This window comes from Oppia nitens, unplaced genomic scaffold, assembly GCF_028296485.1.
Source record: "Oppia nitens isolate AA-2021 unplaced genomic scaffold, nextdenovo-longstitch-racon4-pilon3 scaffold30_pilon_pilon_pilon, whole genome shotgun sequence".
In the NCBI taxonomy this organism is placed as follows: domain Eukaryota; kingdom Metazoa; phylum Arthropoda; class Arachnida; order Sarcoptiformes; family Oppiidae; genus Oppia; species Oppia nitens.
The window spans coordinates 455,001-480,000 of record NW_026533211.1 but is presented as its reverse complement, the minus strand read 5'-3'; the positions used below and the strand labels follow the sequence as shown (position 1 = coordinate 480,000).

At 16.5% G+C, this 25,000-nt stretch overlaps 1 protein-coding gene across 1 annotated transcript in view; it reads right to left on the bottom strand.

The window, feature by feature from the left end:
- The window catches only part of LOC128956496 (uncharacterized), a 221,968-nt gene that overhangs the window by 163,354 nt on the left and 33,614 nt on the right, over positions 1-25,000 (bottom strand). Inside the window, exon 4 of the mRNA XM_054302214.1 lies at positions 3,666-3,735. Coding sequence (XP_054158189.1) covers positions 3,666-3,735 — 70 coding nt within the window. The remainder of the gene's footprint in view (positions 1-3,665; positions 3,736-25,000) is intronic.

Genomic DNA, 25,000 nt, shown 5'->3' with positions numbered 1-25,000 from the left:
TATAAGTCAACCTAAATTTCTCTCTACTATTACTTTAGACACACATATTATACATATATATATATATGAAAAAATAATACCCAAAAAAAACAACGAAAAAAATTAAAAATACAAAATAAAATCCTACTTTTCTCTCTCTCTCTCTCTCTCTCTCTCTCTCTCTCTCTCTCTCTCTCTAAGGTATAACACTTGTATAGTCAGTCAGTCAGTCAGTTAAGTAAAGTAAAACTCATAAAAAAAATGAGTTATTTTGTCTTAAAATTATTTATTTATAAACAATTTTTGTTGTTGTTGTATAAAAATATTTTTTTCTGCGTTATATTTATTTATACAAAAAAATAATAATATTTTTTTAGATTTTAAATACAAATATATATATATACAAAAAAATATTTTATTTTCTATATTAAACTAAATGAATACACATTTTATTGTTGTTTTTTATATGAACTAAATATACTGTATATATATATATATATATTTAAAATTATTCACAAAACCAAATGAGTGATCAATAATTTATTTGTTATTTTTTTAAATAATTTTATTTTTATTATTATTATTATTATTTTTTATTGGTATTTAATGTGAATGTCACATAAAAATTGTTATTAATGGCCTGCAATTAATTGTCAAATAATAAATAAAATATATATATAAATACAATTTGAATACCAAAAAAAAAACAAACAAATATTCAAAGTTTTATTTTATTTATTTTTTATATCTATATATATTCTAACAATTTTATTGAACAATTTTAATTGAAATTATTAAACAAATTTGTTAATAATTATATTAATAGTATTTATAATATTTATAATAAGCTATTAATTTGACTGACATTGAAATTTTTTTTCATATTATATATATATAATATGTAAAAACTAGAAAACAAAAAAAAACACATTTTGTTATATTATCTGTTAAATTATATTAACTAATTGTATAACAAACAAAAAATAACTTTAAAATAATTTTTAAGTTTAAAACTAAATTATTTATGCGTTTTTTGTTTGAAAGCCTATCAATTATATATAGCTAACAGTTTAATCATACAATTATCGTATTTAAATGCAAAACAACAACAAAAAAACAATTTATAAATTACAGTCACATATATATTATAATATACATAAATGTCAACTATATATGACATATCAATACATCTGAAAATTTTTATGTATAAAAAAATCATTTTATTTTTTTTGTATTAGTATAATTGTATATAATTCATGATATTTTAATTTTTTTTGAATAATACTACTGTAATAATAATAATACAAATAATAATAAGTGATAAATCAATTTTGAACATTGAAAATATGTAGACAATTATCAGTCATTGATTTTTTTTTTTAAATATTTACATACGATATACTAATACATTAAAATTTGTATGTAATATGACTACTAAATTAAAAAAAAATAAAATAATAATAAAATACAACAAACAATTCAATACAAACAAAAATTTTTACTGTAATTTTAAAAAATATTTTCTACAACTAATAAAAGATTATATATATATATATATATTTGAATATCTTTTTATGCAAATTGTTAGCCAAAAAAATAAAATAAAATAAAAAATATGTCATTTTTTTGGTTGTATTTTTACATATAACCAAAAAAACAAAACATATTTTTTGTATTCAACACAAATTGTAAATGAAATTAACAATTATAATGAGTTACATGAGTCTCAACAAAATGTAATACTTATAATAATAATAATAATAAATACTTGAAATAATATAATACATGTATTAAATGTTAGTTTTTTTTTGATAAATAAAAATTATATAAATTTGAATTAAATCCAAAAAATATATTTATATACATAAAGTATATATAACTCACATAAAAATCTTTTACAATAATTAAATAAATTATTTCATACATGTATAGAAAATATATGTATTATTATTATTATCATTATTATGTTATTTATAAATGGCATTTAATCAAATAATTGTTTTTTTATTTGCATTATTATTATTATTGTTATACTAATAAATCAAAATCAAAACTATTTAAAATGCAAACTAATAATATGAAAATAAAAATAATAGTTTTTTAAAAAATATTAATTGTTAATTATATCGATAATTTACTTGAATTTATTTAATATCGATTAAATTAATAGTTAATTAATTAAAAAATATTTGTTAAATACACTTAAGTCCTTATAAATATTATTTGCTATATATTACTAAAAATTATATATATATATATATAGAAAATAAATTGATTGACAAATAATACTAATAATAAAAAAATATTTCAATATATTCACTAAAAAAATTAATAAATAAATAAATCTAATGTCATTATAACAACAAAAATAAAACATTTATACATAAAATTTATTTATTTTATTTCTGTAAATATTAAGTATTTCCTAGTTTTCGATCATTTAATATACAAATATATATATATATATATATATATATATATATAAACTATTTTTTTAATAATAATTTTGTTGTTGTTGTCATATTAATCAATTAAATTATTGCAACAAAAAAATCCAATTATTTATTTTAATAATTACCGCAAACTTTTAAACTAATTAAAATCAATTCAATCATTAGAAAAGTTATTTAATTATTATTATTATTATTAATTTTTTTTTTGGTTGGTTTGTGATTAGCTCCTCAAATATTTGTATCACTTTAGTTAGTTATATACTGTATATATATATATATATATATATATATATATATATATGTATGTATATATATAGTGGGGTTAACCCTATATTTTTGATGAATGTATTACAATATACAGTACTTTATATATATAAGTTTAAAGTACTACTACTTATTAATGATAAAATAAAATCAATGTGACTTTGAAAATACATTTACATTATATATATATATATACAGTATATATACAGTAATTATTAAATATATACTGTATTTATACAAAAAAAAATATATGATTTTGTGGTCAAATAAAAAATGATGGATAATATCGGTGTTGAAGTGATTACCTCTTATTGAGTGAACTTTTTAAAAAAAAAATATTTTATATATATATATATATTTAAAAAAAATTTGTAGTAAATATGTAATTGGCTTTTCATATGACATATAATTTATTACATATATATATATATATATATATATATATATATATATATAGGTATTCATATAAATATGAATTATTATGTTTTATATTTTCTCTCAGTGTTTAAGAAAAAAAATTAAATAATAATTTTTTGCATCCAAAAAAAATAATCAGTTCATAAAAACAATTTTTTATAATAAATCGTATAAATCATAAATAATATTTTTTTTGTGTGGATATTATACACAAACATATTTATAACATATATATATATATATATATATATATATAATATAATATAAAGTATTCAAAAAGTTATTTAAATATATATCACATTTATTATACGATAAAAAAAATATATTGTATATTATGTTATGTTATTTGTTGCGAAAAAAAAACTTTATATTACTCTAAATAATAATAATAATAATAATAATGTTATTTTCAATGTATGTATGAATGAAATTTGTTGTTAAAAAATTATTTTATTTTTTTTGATTGAATGAATAAATGAAAAATTGTTTGAAAATAAATGATAAATAATAAAATTTATTATAAAATATAAATAATATTAATATATAACTTACTTTAAAATTGTTGAATATTTTGATAAATAGCTATCGTATTGTTGCCACAATTGTTTTGAAAATATCGCACCTAATAGTAGTAATAAATTTATAAAAAAAATAATTAATTAAGTTATATATATTTATTTTGTGTCAATAATTAAAAAAAATAATATTAGATATTATATATAAATACTATCTATTAGTTAATATATATATATATGACATATATTATCTATAGGTAGAAATTTGTAAAGTAATATTATAAATAAATAAATTTATATATATATATATATATATATATATATATATAGATTTATAATAATTACTATTATAAAAAATTAGTTCATCATATAAACTAAATTATTTTTATTGAAAAAAAATTAAAAAACTAATTTATTAATTATATCTAATCTATACTTTTTTTGGGTTAAATAAACAAAATATACATAAATTATAAATACAAATAAATAAATAATACAATAAATAGTTGACAAAATAAAAAGTTTATATATATATATATATAAACTACTATTGAACACAACAATTGAAGTTCATTGTCTTATTATTATTATTTTATTTTTTTTGAATAAAATAAATTTATTATATAAATATTAAATATATAAATTTTATATATATTTAAAAATAACATATTGGGAGATAAAAGGTATGTCAAATAAATAAATAAATAATAAAATAAAATAAAATAAAATAAAAATAGACAGAGAGGTCATTGTCAATGGTATAACACAATTGTTATTATTATTATTATTTGTATGTAACTTATTGATCATATATATACAGTTTATATATATATATATATTGAAGGTGACGGTTGATTAACACTTTAAATACATGTGTGCGCTATAATAACAATAATAATAATAATAATAATAATATCTGATTGGATAATAACAATAACAGTATATATAATAATATATAAAATCTTTTATAATTTTGATTTTATAAAAATATAATTTTATTTTATATAAATTTTATTTATATATATATATATATATAGTTTGCTTAGATAAACATCACTAAAAAAATACCGATTTTTATAAAGCATTCAAATAATATTCAATATATACTATACTATACACACAATACAACTATTATTATAATCAAACAAATATAACAACAATAATAATACTAATACTAACATTGTCTATGAAAAAAAATTTTTTTTTATAGTAATATTTAAGTTAAATATATATATATAAATAAATAAATTTTCTTAAATACATAATCTATAAATAAAGTCAAAAAAAATTTATATCTATTATTGAAAGTAAAAGTTCAAAAGTCTGGGCACAGGATGTTATCGTCATCATCAGCACCGGGCTATCTATCTATAGATATCTATCTATCTATCTATACTATGATGGAGTAGGAGGTGGTTATATATAAGTGGGGGCATAGATGATAATAGGCATAGACATAGATAAAGATATATATATATACATACATACATAGAGAGAGAGAGAGAGAGAGAGAGAGAGAGAGAGAGAGAGAGAGAGAGAGAGAGAGAGAGAGAGAGACTATTATCTCAAAAAATATATATATAATAATAATAATAGTTATAATAATTGCTTAATTTGTAGATAAAATTTGAAGATTGAAATGATTTGTTTTATTTTTTACTTATTGTTTGTGTGTCTATGCTATCAAACAAAACAAAATAGTGTTTAGCATTTTAAATATATAGTTTTTTAAAAATAATAATAATAATAATACTGTAATAATAATATATAAAGCAAATAGATATGATATATAGATTAGACACAGATTTAAATACTAGTCTATAACTCTCTAACAATAAGATATATATATATATATATAAAATGTATTCAAGGAGGAGGAGTGGTATGTATTTTAAAAAACTACATGTGCTCAGCACATACACAATAAATACAAGTAGACTGTATAATAGACAACTTTTTTTTAATATATATACAATTTATATTTAAGTAAAACAAATGTTTTTTAAATAATAATAATAATAATAATCAGTCATTTAATTTTTATTTCAATTTGATTTATTAGATTTTTTTAAATTAATAAATATATTATTATTATTATTAATTTAGATATTTTATTTTTTGTCTAATTTTTATGTTAAATTTAGATTAAAAATTTATATCAACAACAAAAATAACTGCAAAATAGTTTTGTATAAAAAACACAATATATATATATATAATATATGATAAACTGTTTGATTTAAATACGTTTAAATAATATATATTTATGTTTTATCCGGTTTATAAATAATTATAATTATTATTAATATTTATCAATAATGTTATTTTTTGCTTGAATTTCAATTATAAATAACATTACTTACAAAAAATAAAATAAAAATTAAATACAATCTCTATCGATATGCGACCATAAAAATTAAATAATTATTAGTATTATTATTATATAGTATTTTTTTACTGGCAATTGATATATGATACAGAAAATTATCAAAAACTATATATATATATATATGATTTTTTAAACCCAAAAAAAACTTAAAAAGTTAGTCAAACAATTTGTTTTAGTTATTTTTGCAACAAAATAAAATACAGATCACTGTTCAATGAGAGAGAGAGAGAGAGAGAGAGAGAGAGAGAGAGAGAGAGAGACCACCAGTAAAGATAGCAAAACTAGTTTTTAATTGTAATTAAATGTAAATTAAATTCAAATTAGAGTCAAAAAATTGTTGTGCACTCAAATAACACACACACATACATACAGTAGACACACACACACACACACACACACACACACACACACACACACACACATACACACACTTACATACATTACACACACATACATACAGTAGATATAGTACACACACACACACACACACACACATACATACATTACACACACACATATACATACATACAGTACACACACACACACACACACAAACACACACACACACACACACACAAACACACATACACACACACACACACATACACACACTTACATACATTACACACACATACATACAGTAGATACAGTACACACACACATACATACATTACACACACACATATACATACATACAGTACACACACACACACACACACACACACACACACACACACACAAACACACACACACACACACACATACATAAACACTGAGTATATATCCTATTAAAATAAAGTTAGGATCAGTAAGATATAGACAAACTGTTAGTTAAAAAGGACAGCCAATGATGATATATTTGAGACTAAATATATATGTTTCAGAAAATAACATAAAAATAAAGTTTTTTTTCTTTGATATTATATATATATAAGTATTTTTAAAAAATTATTTTTTACTCCAATTAATAAAAATTGTTTTCCCAAAAAATAAAAAAAATAAAATCATATGAGAAACTCGTTATAAATTATATAAAGAGGTTTCCGTTATTATAGACTATATATATATAATGTATGTGTCATTGAATTCAATAGTTATTAAAAGTATATATATGTCACTAAAACTAAAATAATAATAATAATAAAAACTATAATTAATATTAAAATTAAAAATAATTAATAACTATATTATGTGTTTTATAACTATGTTAACTAAACAATAACTTAATTAAGTGTTAGTTTAAATTAAATTTGTTATTTAAATCAAATTATTATTACATAATGTTTAGTAAATTAGATAATAGCATAAAACTATTTACAGTAAACAATATATTAAAAAAACATTTTTATTAATTAGTCAAAAAAAATTTCACACATTAAACATTATTAAACATAAAAAATTAATGTTAAAAAATTAAAAAAAACAAATTTTTCTAGGTATAAATATAATAATAATAATAATAATAATAATAGTTAAATTACCTATGATCAATCAAATTAAACAATAGAAATATAAGTGTATATAGTTTTTTAAATTAACAATTATTATTATTATATAAATAATAATAATAATAATAATAATAATAATAATAATAATAATAATAATAATAAAACAATAGACAAAATTATATGCAACACAATCGACAATTTATTATTATTATATTTATTTATATTAATAATTATATTTTTCAAAAAATAATTGTTAAATATATTGTTTAAATTATATATAAATATATATATATATATTGTATGACTAAAAATTTTGTTTGAAAAATTACGGGAAAATTATTTTGTTTTTTCTAATGTAATTAAAAAAAAATTTATATAATATATTTATCAAATTATAACACATTTTGATTGTTTTAATTTTATTTTAATAAAAATAATAATATAATAATACAATACAGCCTTTTTCTATACATTTATTTAACACTACAAATGTGTCAATTAGACATACATTATATTAAACTAATAACTAAACAACAAAAAATTATAATTTTTAAAAAAAAGTTATTAAACAATAAAATATTATAATTATAAAAACACACTGTGTGTGTGTGTATGATATTAAAAAAAAATATTATATACAATATTATACATGTATATAATAATTGTTATATTATTTTAAACAACAAAAAATTTTTAAACATTAGCTACTAAAAATAAATCAATAGTACTAATAATAATAATAATAAAATACTATAAATAAATTTATAGACTAATTTATTATATATTCATTATATGATTTATTATTATTTTTGTTATATTAAATAAAATAAATAAATTTAAATAATTGTTATAATAAATTATAAATTTGATTTATATCTATATATATATTTTGTTCACATAATATTAAACAATAAATACAACAATAATAATAATAATAATATAATTTATATTTTCTCAATATTTTTTGTAATGAATCAATTGTGCGCTCAAGTCATGCATAAAGTGTTACTATTTATTATTATTATTACTATTTTTTTTTGTTAATATTTTATTTTCAATGCAATATTAATATTGTATTTATTGTTGTTATATCACAAATGCATCATAAATTTATTTCATTATTATTATTACTGTTACTATTATTTTTATAACAAAATGTAACCTTTATTTTACATTGAAATAGACGTCAAATTACTACACGTCTAGAGATATGTCTGTCTGTTTAATAATAATTATAATAATAATAATAATAATAATACAATTGACTATTGATTGTTAAAAAATAAAGTTTTATTTTTTAGATATTTATATAAAAGTTGTATACATGTTGTTATACAAGTGTGTATATATATATATACGGTATGTTTAAAGCTATTAAATAATGAGTTATTTTTTTGTTGTAATGCATTATATACTGTATATATAGATATATAGTGTAACCCATAAAATAAAAATATCTAACATTTTTCTCACACATGTATAACACATATATAAAATTTATATATATATATATTGAATACAGTGTTACCCCAGACATTGAAATTGTGTATTTTGTGTACAACAAAAAACTAATTATATACAGTATATACTGTATATATATATATATATATAGAAATAATTTATTGAAAAAAAATCAACAACAAAAAAAAGTTTCAAAATATAGTATCAAAAAACAAATCAATGTCTACTATTATGATCATCACATTCAACAACAATAATAATAATAAAAGTTTTTTATATATATATATTTATTTTTGAAAATATATTTGACGTATATTTTTCAAGGTTTCAAAAATGTTTTACTACTGTCCCATATATTTTTTTTTGTATAACACATATAATAAATATATATATATATATATATATATATAAACAAATAATTATACTGTAATAACATTATATATGATATATAAATACATAACAACTACTAATACTAGTTGTTTTATAACTCATTTATACCTTTTTTATAAAACTAATAAATGATAGGAAAAAAATATATAAAAATAATATTTTTATGCATCAAATCAATTGTAAAATTTTTATTTGATGAGATGATTGCAATAATAACAACAAAATAAAAAATGCATATCAAATATAAACTGACAGCTATTACACTAAAATATATATATATATAGATAATATGTATATAATAGTAATATTAAACTAATTTTTTTCTAGTATATATATATATACAGTATATGCTCAACACAAATAATATACAGGTAAAAATATAATTAATAATAATAATAATAAATATCAAACTATACATATCAATACATACATGTATTGTATAACTAATTTTTTTATTGTTGATATCCCTATAAATTATTATTTTATTATACTATATATATATACAAAGTTATTAGTAATAATTTTGTTGTTGATTTTGTTATTAATACAAATACATATTTAAAAAAGTTTTTTTTTATAGTTTTTAATTTTTTTTTTTGGATAAAAACTGGTGCTCTTTACGTGACTCACGAGATATATATATATATATATAGTATATATAATATATAAATAATTTTATCACTTATATTTTATGCCCCGCAAATATTAATAAAATAAAAAAAGGGTTACAAAATATATTTTATAATATATATACAAATAAATAAATATATATATATATAGTTAACATAAAAATAGTTTTAACAGCAGATTATAATAATAATAATAAATGTGATCTCATTTATTAAGTAATTTTCTCTCCATATATATATATAACTTTATAAATTATTATTAAATATTTTTTTTTCGAGAAAATAAAATGATTAACATTTTTATAAAAAAGCATATAAAATATGTTTTTGTTGATATATAGTGTATATATTTATTTATTTATTATTTTTTTAAAAAAAATATTAAATCTAGTATTATATCTATTATTATCATCAAAAAATGTGTTAATTAACATACAAACAATATAATTTACACCATTACCCACATTATTAAATTAGAGAGTATTATTATAATAATAATTTAATAAATTTTAATAATAATATATCATTAAAATTAAAAAATATAAACTACTAGTACTACTACTACTACTAGATAATTGGTATGCAAAATAAAAAAATTAAATAACAATTAAACAATTATAACACAATTTTATAATAATAATAAATAACAAAAAAATAACAGTTTTTATGGTAAATAAAAATCTATTAATAATTATATATTTATATATATATGCAAATATAACTTCAAAAAATAATATAATTAATTTTAAAATTATTATTTTGTTATATTATTATAATCACATTATAAAATAAATTATATACTATATTATATTTATATAAATATATATAAATAAACCCATTATATGTATGTCTGTGTGTTAGTAATCAAAAAAATTATATAATAATAATATTATTTTTAAATGTATTTAAAAAAAATAATAATAAAATATAAATAATAACGAGTTTATATTGTTTTAATATATTTTTATATTAATACAAATAAAATAAAATAATACAAAATAAAAAAAAGTTCTTCCCCTTTTTAAAAAAATTATTATTATTATTAATGTAAAAAAATATTTTTATAAATATTAATATTATTATACAATATATACAGTATATATATATATATATATATATATATATATAATATATAAATAGTTATATTAATAATGATAATGAATAAAACAATATGCTATTTTAAAAACTGCTGTTATTTTTTTTATATATATATACATTTTGTTTATTTTTATTTTTTGTTTTAATATACTATATATTTATGTATATTTACTATTAAATTATAAAACAAAAACAATTGAATTCATTACAAGAATAATAATAATAATAATAAGTATTATTATTAACTACATGTGTATATACTGTACTGTATATTAATATCAAATATGTTTTTATATTTTGTTAAAAATTTTAAATTATAATCTATATATACTGTATGTGTGTTTAAACAGTAAGTTATTATTTTTTAATTGCATATTAAAATATATGTTTAAATTATTATTTATTTATTTTTTGTTTGTGTTTTTCTTAATGAGATAATTTCAATAAAACAATTTTATTTTATTTATTTGTTTTTTTTAAATAGTTATTGTACTTATATAACATATACTATGTATATATATATATATATATATATACCAATGAACTTTGTATTATTATTAATGTAATTATTAATTTTTTAAAAAATAAATAAATATCAAAATTACACCTTAAAATTATTTTTTTTGATTATTTTTTTAATAAATTATTTATATTAAATTCAAATTACATAAATTAAGTAATTACAAATAATTTTTAGTATATATATATATTAAATTTAATCATCTAATTAAATCAATCACTACCTAAATAAATCAATACACAAATCGTAATAAAAAAACTACAAATATATATATATATTAATATATATATATAATAAAAATCAAATAATTTTTTGTTTGTATGTTTCTAAATATAAAATTTAAATTTATATAAATTTTATTTTCAAGCATAAAATTTATGCAATTTTTCTTTGTTGGCTAAATAATACTAATAATATTATATATATATATATATTTATATATAATTAAATAGTTTAACTAATTTAAAGGTCAGTATAAATTAATATTATATTTTTTTGAAATACATGTAAAATAAATATATTTCACACACACACACAATCACATTATAATAACTAATTTATGTTTATTTTTTATAAATAATAATAATAATAATATTATAAACTTTACAGTAAATTTCACTGGGAGGGGGTGTGTTTGCATTTTTTTATATAGATAAGGAGGGCTTTAATTATGCAAAAATTTTCAGGGAAAGGGAGGGTTGGGATGCAGAGAGTAGTAGTAGTAGTATAGATGAGCCCATAAATAGATCTATAATTAGTAATACTATATATATATTTATATAGTATTTACATTATATTATACAACATTTGTAACACTGACCTAAACTGATGCTCAAAAAAAATTTGTATGTTTTTATTATATATATATATAAATATTATAGAAAATAATTTTTATACACATTTTTATATACTGTATACATATAGTTATATAATATATATATATATATATATATATAGTTATTATTAATTCTGCCACAAAACATATATTGTTTTTAATTTGAAAAATCATAATAATTTTTTTAATAGAGAGAGAGAGAGAGAGAGAGAGAGAGAAAGAAAGAGAGAGAGCATATAATTATTGTGTATAAGAAAATTGTTTAATACATATAATTGTTTTGTAATTTTAGTTTTGTTTTTGTGGGACAAATCATTACTTATGATTACCAAAAAATCTCTCTCTCTCTCTCTCTGTTGAAAATTATATAATTGCTTACTAGCGGTACATATATTTATAAAATGCAAAATGAAAAACTAATAATTATATATATGTTTTATATGAATGTACAGTACATTAATATAGTTTTTAATATACATTTATATACAGTACTATACAATAACTATATTAAATAAGTAACAATTTAAAAATAAATATATTATTTATATATATATATATTTCTAGATTAATGATTTACAATTTGAAAGTTTTTTTTTGTTAGTAAGTATTTTATAGTATTATTTTTATTTTTAGATTTTTGTTTTGTTTTACTTTATTTTCTAATAACTTGTATTATATAAATAATTTCAATTACGCTGAAAAAAAACAGTAAAATTCAATTACCAGTAATTTTTGCAATAATTTATATCCCGTTTAGAGAGAGAGAGAGAGAGAGAGAGAGAGAGAAATAATGTTTTTTTTTTGTTTTAGTTGGAAATATATTATCATATTATTTAATTTTGTTATATATATAACATTATTAATATCATTATCATTATTATTATTATTATCATTATCTTAATATACATGTGTATATAAATTCATTATCATATTAGTGTTATACTTATAAAAACATTATATAATAAAAATAGTTTATATCGCTATAAATATATTTTTATAAAACTATTTTTCTTTTGAAGTTTAAAATTAATTATTTCAAATTAATTTGAAAGTTATATATCTATATATATACAGTATATATGTTATGAAACTAATACATCAATATATCTCCTTATAATAAATAAAACAACAAAAATTATAATAATTTTATTTCAATTACAATTTGTAAAAACCCTTTTAGGCATTGAATTTAATCTCTGCATAATATATACAGTATTTGTGATATATATATGGCATATAATACTATATATATAGTATATATATGTATATAATTAATTAAAATTAAGTAAATACTAATACTATGTTTTTTTAAAAAAAATATTTTTTGTGTGTTATATAAATCTATATATAAATATATCGTTTGAAAATAATTGTGTCAATTGTAGATTAAAAAAAATTATAATATAAAAAACTGTTTTAATATGAATAAATAAAAATTAAAATATTAATAAATAAATTGTAAACTAAAAAATTAATTATTTGTTAAAATTTCATAATTTTTTTGTACAACTAATTTACTTAATAATTATGGTTAGTGTGTGACTCCTATTTAATCCTCGGAAAAATAATAATATTTTTTTTACTATTAATAAACTTTTAATAATATATATATATTTATCGTTTAAAAATCATTAATTTATTTATATTTTTTTCTTAAAAATAATTTATATTATATTAATGTCATATCCCGTGTCTGATATACAGCAGACAAGTGGACGCCTTAAATATAACCAACAAAAAAAATTATAATAAATTTGAATATAAAATCTTTTATTTTCTAAAAAAAACACAAATTATTTATAATATATGAATAATAACAACAAAAAAAATCTTATATAAAAATTTATTTCATATAAATTTTCTTAAAATAATTTATGTTTGAAAAATCATATTTAAATTTTTTTTCGTACAAAAAAAATTAGTTTATTTTCACATTAGATTTTTTGTTAACAAAATTATTTATATATATATATAGATATATAAACTATGCTAAAAACGGATTAAATTTTTATGATTATTATTATTATAATTTATTTAATTTTGATTATTTCAAAAAAATAAATAAATTATAAATAGTTTTATTATAAATAAATATTTAAAATTAATATCAAATATATATATATATAAGTTATGTTCAAAAATTATTTATGTATTTCTGTTTGAATTTTTCACTAAATAAAATCAATTATATATTTTTTAAAAACTAAAATTTATAATAATATTATTATTATTAAGAGTATGAATAAAATATAAGTTATATTTAAATTTTTGTTATAGATATTTAAATTATTTATATTTTAGTTTATTTATATATATATATACTGAATATATTGTATATTATAAAATATTATAATATTTTACTATTAAATCATTTTATTTTAAATAAAATATTTAATTTTATTTATTCTCATTAATATATTTTTTGACTCTAAATAATATCGATAAATAATATATAATATTATTTTGTTATTTAAATAGTATTTTTATTAAATATTATTTAAATTGTATTTTTTTATACAAACTATAAAATCAAATATCTAATATAAAATACTATTTATTATTTTTATAATTATTATTATTATTATAAATACTTGACATATATACAAATATATTTCATAAATATTATATATTATAATAATAACAACATTATTAATATAAACTAATTGTTATTATCGCAAAATAATATCTAATAAACAAATTTTTAAAATGTTAAAAATTAATAAATTAAATAATTATCAATATTTTTGTTAAAATATCAAATTTTTTGAAAAATATATTAATGATTTTTGTTGTTGTTTTATTTTGTTTATCATCATCAATTTCAATCAATTATTAAAAAATTAATAGTAATTAGTAGTCAATAGGGATAGTTAGTTAAAAATATATATCTATATATTATGCAAATCAATATTTAGTTTTTTTTGTGGATAAAAACAATATAATTATTATTATGGTAGAGATGGGTACCAAACCTATCATAAAAATTTAATATTATTTTTTTTTGTTAATTTTTTTACATACAATGAGAGAGTAATAAGGGAGAGATATCGACAACATATTAATATATATTTTTAATTATAATAATAGCTCACTCACTCACTCACTCACTCACTCACTAAAAAAAATATATTAATAATTTTGCTGATGATGTGGTGACCATATATTTTTTAGTAGTCAATGATTTAATAGTTAAATATAATATAATTTATTTTGTTTTGCTTTTTGTTTATTGGTATCAATTAATAATATAAGTAATTATAATAAATATTTTTTTTTTTAAAAAGATATGCTAATAATAACAATAATTTTTTTTTGTATTTATAAAATCAATTTCCTTTTGCTAATAAATTATATATTAATAAACAAAAAATATATATATTAAAAACTATTAGCAATAAATTACCAGAAAAAATAAATAAATAAAATGTTATATATATTATTATATTTATTAAAACATATGTTATAATCATGTTTACACACTATAAAACAATTGATATAATTAGATAATACTGTATATATATATAAGCTATAATATAAATATTTCCTATTATATAAATACAGTATATATATATATATAACTAAAACTGTTTAAACATTATATAACATACACACAAAAAAATAATAACTTTTATTAATAGCTTGAAAACATAATATATCCGACTATTATCTAAAAATAAAATTTTTATATCATAAAAGTAATAAAAAAAATATTGTAATTTTTATGTAATATTTATAAATAAAAACTATTTATTTGCATTGTATTTAAATATAAACATTTTTTTAGAAAAATATAATAACAATAACTATAAATACATTAATATAACACATCAAACATATTGAGTATTATTATTATTATTATAACAATTTTTATTTAACTATAATTATTAGTCAAACATTTATTGATAATCAATAATAAATATATATATATATATATATATATATATATATATATATATAGTATATAAATAAATAGATAAAAATTTTTATGTTTTGTTATGTTTGTTTAAACAGTTATTTTTTGTGTAATAAATTATTTTTTTTTTAAAACAGGATTTTAATAAAATAAAACATTATTTTTTCGTTTAACAATAATGAAAATTAATAGACATTTTTTTATATAAAAGACATCAAATAAATGCTATTAAAAACTATTATTATGTTATACTCTCTCTCTCTCTCTCTCTCTCTCTCTCTCTCTCTCTCTCTCTCTCTCTCTCTAACAATAATAATAACAATTTAGTAGAAAAAAAATTATATACAAATTATATATATTATTTAAACATATATTTTTTAAGGCAATGTTAAGAAAACATTGTTTATTACTATTTATTTTAATAGAAAATATATTTATATTTTGTGTAATATTTTTTAACATAGTTTTTATTATATTTTCAGTAAATACTGTATAAAACTATATATAGAAAAGTAAATAAATAACTTTTTTTTAAAAATAAAAAATTATTTACTAGTTTAGTAGGCTATAGGTGTTAACATTGATTGTGATTATTATAAGTAAATAATTTATTTTATTTTTTTATTTTTTGAAATTATTTATGACATAAGGTGTATACAAATAAAAAACTATTATTTTAAATGAATAAATTGTATTCATATATATATATATATTTTTTATTATAAATATAATTTTTATTATTATAATGTATATAAAAAAAATAGTTTTTTACTTACAGTTAAATGTAATATTTTTTAAAAAAATCCAAATTTATAGTTATTTATTACACACACAACAAATTAGTCCCCAAAAAATAATTATAATTTTTGTCCAAAAAAAATTATTGTGGGATTAATAATAATAATAATAATAACAATCAAACAATAGTTGTCAATGAATTTTAAGCAACAAAAAAAATTGTCAGTTTTTTTTAAAAATATATTATTATTAAATAGTTTGAATCCCAACACAAATATTTCAATTGTTATTACAATTATTGTAAAAGTAATGATAAAATATGTTTGAAAATATTTTTATAAACAAACAAACATAAAAAAAGTAACAAAAAAATTATTTAGTATTTAAACAGTTGTTTTTGTGTCCAACAAAACAATTCAATAAAAAAAATAATTTTATTTTTTTCACTTATGTTTTGTTATTATTATTATAACAAGTTTATTGACTTACGATTATATAAAATAATATTATATAATAATATAATTTCATTATTATTATTACTGTTTAACTGATAGATAGATAAATTGATAGATTATTTTCATCGATTGTGAAATAATAATACAATCAAATAAAATATAAAATAATAATAATTTATTTTTTTTATTGATCTCTCAGTTGGTGTATATAATCAAAAATTGTTTGGTTAGGTCTACCCATACATAGACACTACTAACATATGGGGTGTACGGTATATGGTGTCACAGACATAGACATACATACATATATACACAGCACAGGTAGTTAGTTATAACTAGTGGGCGATTGGGGGTAGACTTAAAACAGTACCGCAAATCAAATAAAGTGATAATAAAATATTTATATTAAAAAAAAACACTAAACAATACACGCGTTTCACTTTATAAATCTTATTATTATTTTTTTAAAAAAAAAGATAAATGTTTTTTATAAACTTTTTTATATATATATATTTATTATTGTAATGATTTATAAGTGAGAAATATTAAACAGTATTAGACGTTTAGTGTATTTAAAAAAAAATTATTATTTTTTTTTAATAAATAATCCGATTTAACACAAATACGCGGTTTTTTGTTGTGTGACTGTATATTACAATAGTATTGAAAAAAAAATTTTCATAAATTTTAAATATCGATTGTGATTATAGTTATTAAATATTTAATTTTTTTTTTAAAAGTTTAATAACACATACAGTGATTTTGCAATAATAATAATAATTATAATTTACAATAATATTATTATTATTTAAATAAAATAAAAAACTGTTTTGTGTCACACAATTGAATTGAATTTTTTTTTTTAATAAATATTAGAAATTTAATAATAAAAAAATAACTTTTATCTGTTATAAACTGTTTGACCAAAATTTTTTTTATGAATCAATATTATTATTATTATTATTATTATTACTTTCATATATATATTGAATCAATCAAAAGAAAACTATTTATTGTTTAGAAATTATTTTTTTTGTGATAAACTTTTTTTGAAAAAAAAAATTTTTTTCCGATAATTGAAACAAACAAATAATCAAAATTATACAAAAAAAATTAAAATAAATTAAACATAATTTGCGTTTTTTTTGAGCACAAAATATTCAAATGTTTTCATTAACAACAATATAAAATATATAACTTTTAAAAAAATAATTATTATTACAATACAACTACACAAAAAAAATTAATTTAAATATTATCTTAAATTATTAAACAAATTATTAATTAATTATTAGTTGCATATAATTAACAACAACACAAAAATTGTATACAATTTGCAAAATATTTTTTTTTAAATACAGTAATTATTATCAATAGTTTATGATTTTAAAAAAAATATCAATTGACACACTGAGCACCGGTACTATATATAAATATCTTTACATTTGAATAGCACAGTTATATACAGAGCTCATGTATGTATGTTTTTTTCCTCCATCAGCAACCATCGAGGACTGGGACATAACTAAACATAACTAAACCACTTACTAGTTGTATGCATACATACATACATACATACATACAGTATTCATATGTTGATCACTAGGCGCGCTCAGGTATGTGAACATATACTATACAGTATATACAGATAGATATATGATTAACTAGTAATATATATTTATATATATAAAAAATCTATCTATAAAAAACTAACTAAAGTTGCTCCGTTAGGTTGCTGGTTCGGCAGCTACAGGAGCTGAGAGCACTGGTATTTTTTTTTTGCATCATAGATATACTATATGTATGAGAGACCAGCTTTTTTTTGTTGTTGTTATATAACAGCACCGGTAGATTATATTATATATACAATCAAATGGGTCAGCAAACCAGTTCACTACTGATTCAATATGCATCACATTATATATACAGTATATATATATATATATATGTTTATACAGTCACCCCCTCCCCTCCCTTACCAAACCCAAAGGCACCGTTATATACCATACCATACCATACATACTGTACGATACAATAAGTTATTATAGCAAATAAATAAATAAATCAATAAATGATTATATTTTTAAAAAACCAAATATACATTATAAACCATATCTAATAAACAAACATATTTTTTGGGGGGGGGGTGTCTAGAATGTACTGTCTATTAATGGACAGGTAGTTTTTTTTGGTTGCACCCTCCTTGTGTTATCAGTATACATATATATATAATTTAATGATTGAAATTTTTAAAAAAAAATTAAAATTATGTATAAATTTTACCCCAAAAAATATTAACACAAAATTTAATTTATATTTGAAATTAATGCAAACAAAGTTTAAAATATAATTTAATTTAAAAAATTTATCAAAAAAAATAAAAATATTTTTCATAAATGTTTTGTGAATTTGTGTTTTTTTTATTTATGTATTTAGTAGACATCCCTGTGCTCTCCGGTGGACAGGTATGGAACAGTGTGTTAAATATACCAGTTTTTATTTATATATATATATATATATATATATATATATATATATATATATATATATATATATATATATATGTCTAAAACATGTTGCATATTATTTAAAGAGCTAATGTATTTGGATGTCATGTAAATTTTGTGTCCAAAACATAACATTGACATCAAGTTTTATTTTATTTTATTTTTTTTTTGATTATCAAATCATTATAATTATGATAATAATATATTATACATATAGTAGAGTATATATACAAATAAAAAAAACTAGTATTTATATATATATGTAATATATTACAAATATGTGACAAAATTTAATTAGACCCCCCTAACCAACCAACCAACCCCACTGACCCCAGATAACCCTAACAATATTATTATTATTATTATTTAACCAACAGTTTGTCAAAAAAAACAGACACCAAAATTATATACTAACCAAACAAACAAACAAACAAAAAACTACAGTATATTATTAGTAATTAATTTATTAAAATCGTGTTAATTATAATATTAAAACATTTTTTACAACAAAAAAAATTACTGTCAAAAAAATAATATAATTTAAAAATATTTAGTAATTATCACAAAAACACAACACAATTATTATTTTATATTACAGTGTATTACAAGTATTACAAAATTACAAAAATATTATTAATTGTATGTTTGTGTCATTATTTTTTTGTGTTTTTATAAATTATCAAAAAAAATTATTTGTATATATATAAAACAAAAAATAAAAAACCATTGTATTTATATAAATATTGTATATATTTATAAGTAAACGGAAACAAACAAATTATTATATTTATAATAATTATATCTTCTATATACAGTATATATGTATATATATATATATATATATATATTAGTAAATTAAAACAAAATTATTATATATTTTATTTTAATTAATATAATATATAGTTGTTTTGCTATTATTATTGTTTTCCATTAAAATTCATGTATTAATTATAAAGTAAAGTCTAATATTTTTTTAAGTTTGAGAAAAAAATAGTTTATTATTATTATTATTATTAGTATTAGTATTATTGTATGTGTGTGTGTGTGTGTGTGTGTTGTTATGTGTATGTATTAAAATCGTTAAAAATTTTTGGTGTCCCTTTGAGGTATCATTTATATGACCAAAAAACAAAACAAAAAAATCAAATGACATTTATATATATATATATATATACTATATATATATTTATCTAATTGTAAAATATATTTTCATTTTGATGGTTATATGTCATTAAAATTTAGGTTTTATATAGTTATATATACTATATATATATATGTTTTTTTTTTATTTTGTAGGTCTCATAGATTGTATAGTACAGTATATACTGTATTATAAATAATGGTTATAATTAAGCAATTAAACTAAAACATATAATTTTTTAAAAGCTAATAGTGTCAATTAAATAAATATATATTTATATATTGATATATATATATAAGCATTATATAACAAGTAATGACCGTTTTAGTACATCAATTTTTACGTTATTATTATGATGCAACTAATAAAGATAAAAATGTGATTCTTTTTAAATAAAAAAGGTCGATTATTTATATTTACATTTTACAATTATTTGAATTTAGTTTTTCTATATTTTACCAATTATTATCATTTTAGTAAAAGACATTCAAATTTGACTAAACAAATTTTTTAATTATAGTGATTATTTAAATGTTATAATAATAAATTCCAATGTGATAATATTTCATTAAATAATATTAGCCTAGATGATTGTTCAGAAAAGTTTTCAAAATTTTAATATTAATATTTAAAATTTTATAATAAAATAATTGTCAGAACTAAAGCTAAATTGTTTAGCATTATATTGTTACATATAATTGTTAAAAATCTAAAGTTATCATGTTATCCGTCTAACAATATACTTGACTTTAAATGCCACACTGTTAGAGCTAGCTTGTTTCTTCTTAATGACAAATATATAAAAATAAATATAATGACTTTTTGTAATTTGCTGAATCATGTACTATATCTTATAAAATTATGTCTAACTTTTTCTTTAAGTGAGATATATTTAATTTTCTTTCATGAATAGTATGTATATAAGTATCTACTAATGATAAGCAGAATTATAAAAAACAAATTTATATTTAAGTAGATAATTTTATCTTAAAACTAAAAAATTTTCGTTATGTGTGATAATTTCAACATATTTTATTATTTGATTGAAAATATCTATCAATTTTATAATTATTATATCAAATGACATATATACTAATATATAATAAATAGTTTATATTTAATATTTAAATTTTAATAAAAAAACAATTGAATTAATCTATGATGCTTATTTTATTTAAAAGTATGTGATTTAAAGAATTTAAAACACAATAAAAGAGTCTGAATATAAAGTTATTGTTAGTTGTAAATATAGTCCTGTTAGTGTACTTTAAGATTAATTTTAAATTGTATTTTTAAATATTTGTTTAAACAAATTACAATTAAAACTATAACATGATGTAAAAAATGTCATTTTTACTTTTTTGCAAAAAATACATATGAAAAATTTTTTAAAATGACATTGTTTATTTACCTAAATATTAGGCGATAATCAATGAAACAGATGTAAATTTTATGATTTTTTATCATTTGTAGTTTTCGAATAAATTAACTTTAAAATTTGTTTTAATTTCGGACAGTTTCAATTGTAGAATACTTATATATATATAACAAAAATAAATTTGCCCAAAAATGTCATTATAAAAGCCCACCTAAAATTTTTGGGCCCACATTTATGGCCAACAATTTTTAATATATATATGTATTTACTATATACTGTATATATAATATTATATATATGTAGCCAATTATTTATTAAAAAGCAAATAGGATTGAATTTATAATTTCAAGTTTGAAAATAATAAAATAAAATAAAATATAAATATCAATAAATATATATAAAACGATTAGTCAATAAAAATAATTAATATAAAATTATTATAATTATAAATATAAATATGATTATTATTATTAGTAATAGTATTAATATTAGTATTTTATTATTTATTTTTCAACAAAAAATTAAATAAATCGACAAATGATAGAAATACTAATTAACAAATAAAATTTTTATTAAAAAAAACAATAAATGTATTTGAAAATAAAAATTAGTTAATTTTTTTAACTAAAAAACTTCTAACTGATGTCCTAATTATAGTTTAACCAAAAAAAATAAATAATTTTTTATATATATATTAATACCTTAAAACACATAACACTAACACACAAAATGCATATTTAAAATATTTGTCCAAATGTGCGAAAAAAAAATTTGAATAATTTTTTTCTTTTATAGATATATTTCTCAAATCGCTATAACAAGTATAACAAAATTGCTTATCATATATATACAGTATATACTGTATATTATATACAGTAGTATTATCTTTATATACAGTATATACAGTACAACAACAACATGTATATCAAGCATACATACATTGAATTGATTTTTTCATAAAAAAAGTCACTTTAAATACCAGTTCTCTCTCTCTCTCTCTCTCTCTCTCTCTCTCTCTCTCTCTCCCTCTCTTTCATTCATTCATTCACTCATTGAATATATAATAAAAATTATTTTAAAGGCCTTTTGTTTTGGTTCATTAAATTATTATTATTATTTTGAATCCATTGAATTATATACAGGTATATATATATATATAATATAATATGTGTTTTATATACTCAACTGTCTTAATGAACATCATATTTAAAGATAAAAATTATTTCAGAGTTTTTTTTCATTACTGTATTATTATTATTATTATTATTATTATTATTATTATTATTATTATTATTATTATTATTATTATAAGGTATTATCAATTTGATGGGAAACTACTACTACTACTAATATTGTATAGATATTTGACTTTTGAATGACTGGGAAAATGTATTAGTATTTCATTATATATATATATATATACATCTATACATCCTATATAACAGGGGAACTCATATTATTATTATTATTAACTAATATCACATAATATCTACTTATCCATATTGATTATACTCTACAATATCTACTGTCTAACTAACCAGTAAAATATATACAGTATATATATATATAATATTAAAAAATTTAATCCTATTTTATACGGTTTACATTTTTTTTTTTAATTTTGTTTTTTTGTTGGTTGGTTGGTTGCACCTACTGGTGCAATGATTTTATATATACAGTATAATACATAATATAATATATTATTATTATTATATAAGATTACCTACATTTTCATCTACTGTATACAAAAAAAAAATGTTTGTTTGTAAATCAATGTTATATAATTTTATAATTTTTTTATAATTTTTTTTTATTAAACATCAAACTTGATCAATAAATTAAATTATCTAGATATTATCTAGCAATTAAAAAATCAATTTTTATATTTAATTTTAAAATGAAACATTTTTTTTGTTCAATAATATTTTATAGTTAATTCAAATTGATAATGATTTTTTAAAAAAATAATAATATCCATATATATATATATTATTAATCAATCATCAATTTATATATATATATAAGTTTGACTGATATTCACACACAAAAAAAATAATTGATAATTATTTTCCAGACTATAAGTTACATAAATCACGCAATTTTTTTTTAATAATTTAATTAAAATTAAAATTATTTAATAAATATCAATATTTTGTTTAATTTTTTGTTGTTGTAAAAAATACATATATTTTTAAATAAAATATATAATTATTTAGTTTATTATTGTATAGTTAAACTTTATTATCAAACAAAACAAAAATTAGTAGACAATAAATGTTTAGATAATTTTTATTTAACAACAATAATATATATATTTATAACATATTAATGTCAACTAAAATATCACACAAACATAAACCAGTTGTCATATTATTATTATTATTATTATGTTTTTTAACAAACATAAGGACAGATACCCCTATCCCTAATGCCCTATCCCTTTGGGTCTATCAACTATCTAACCTAACCT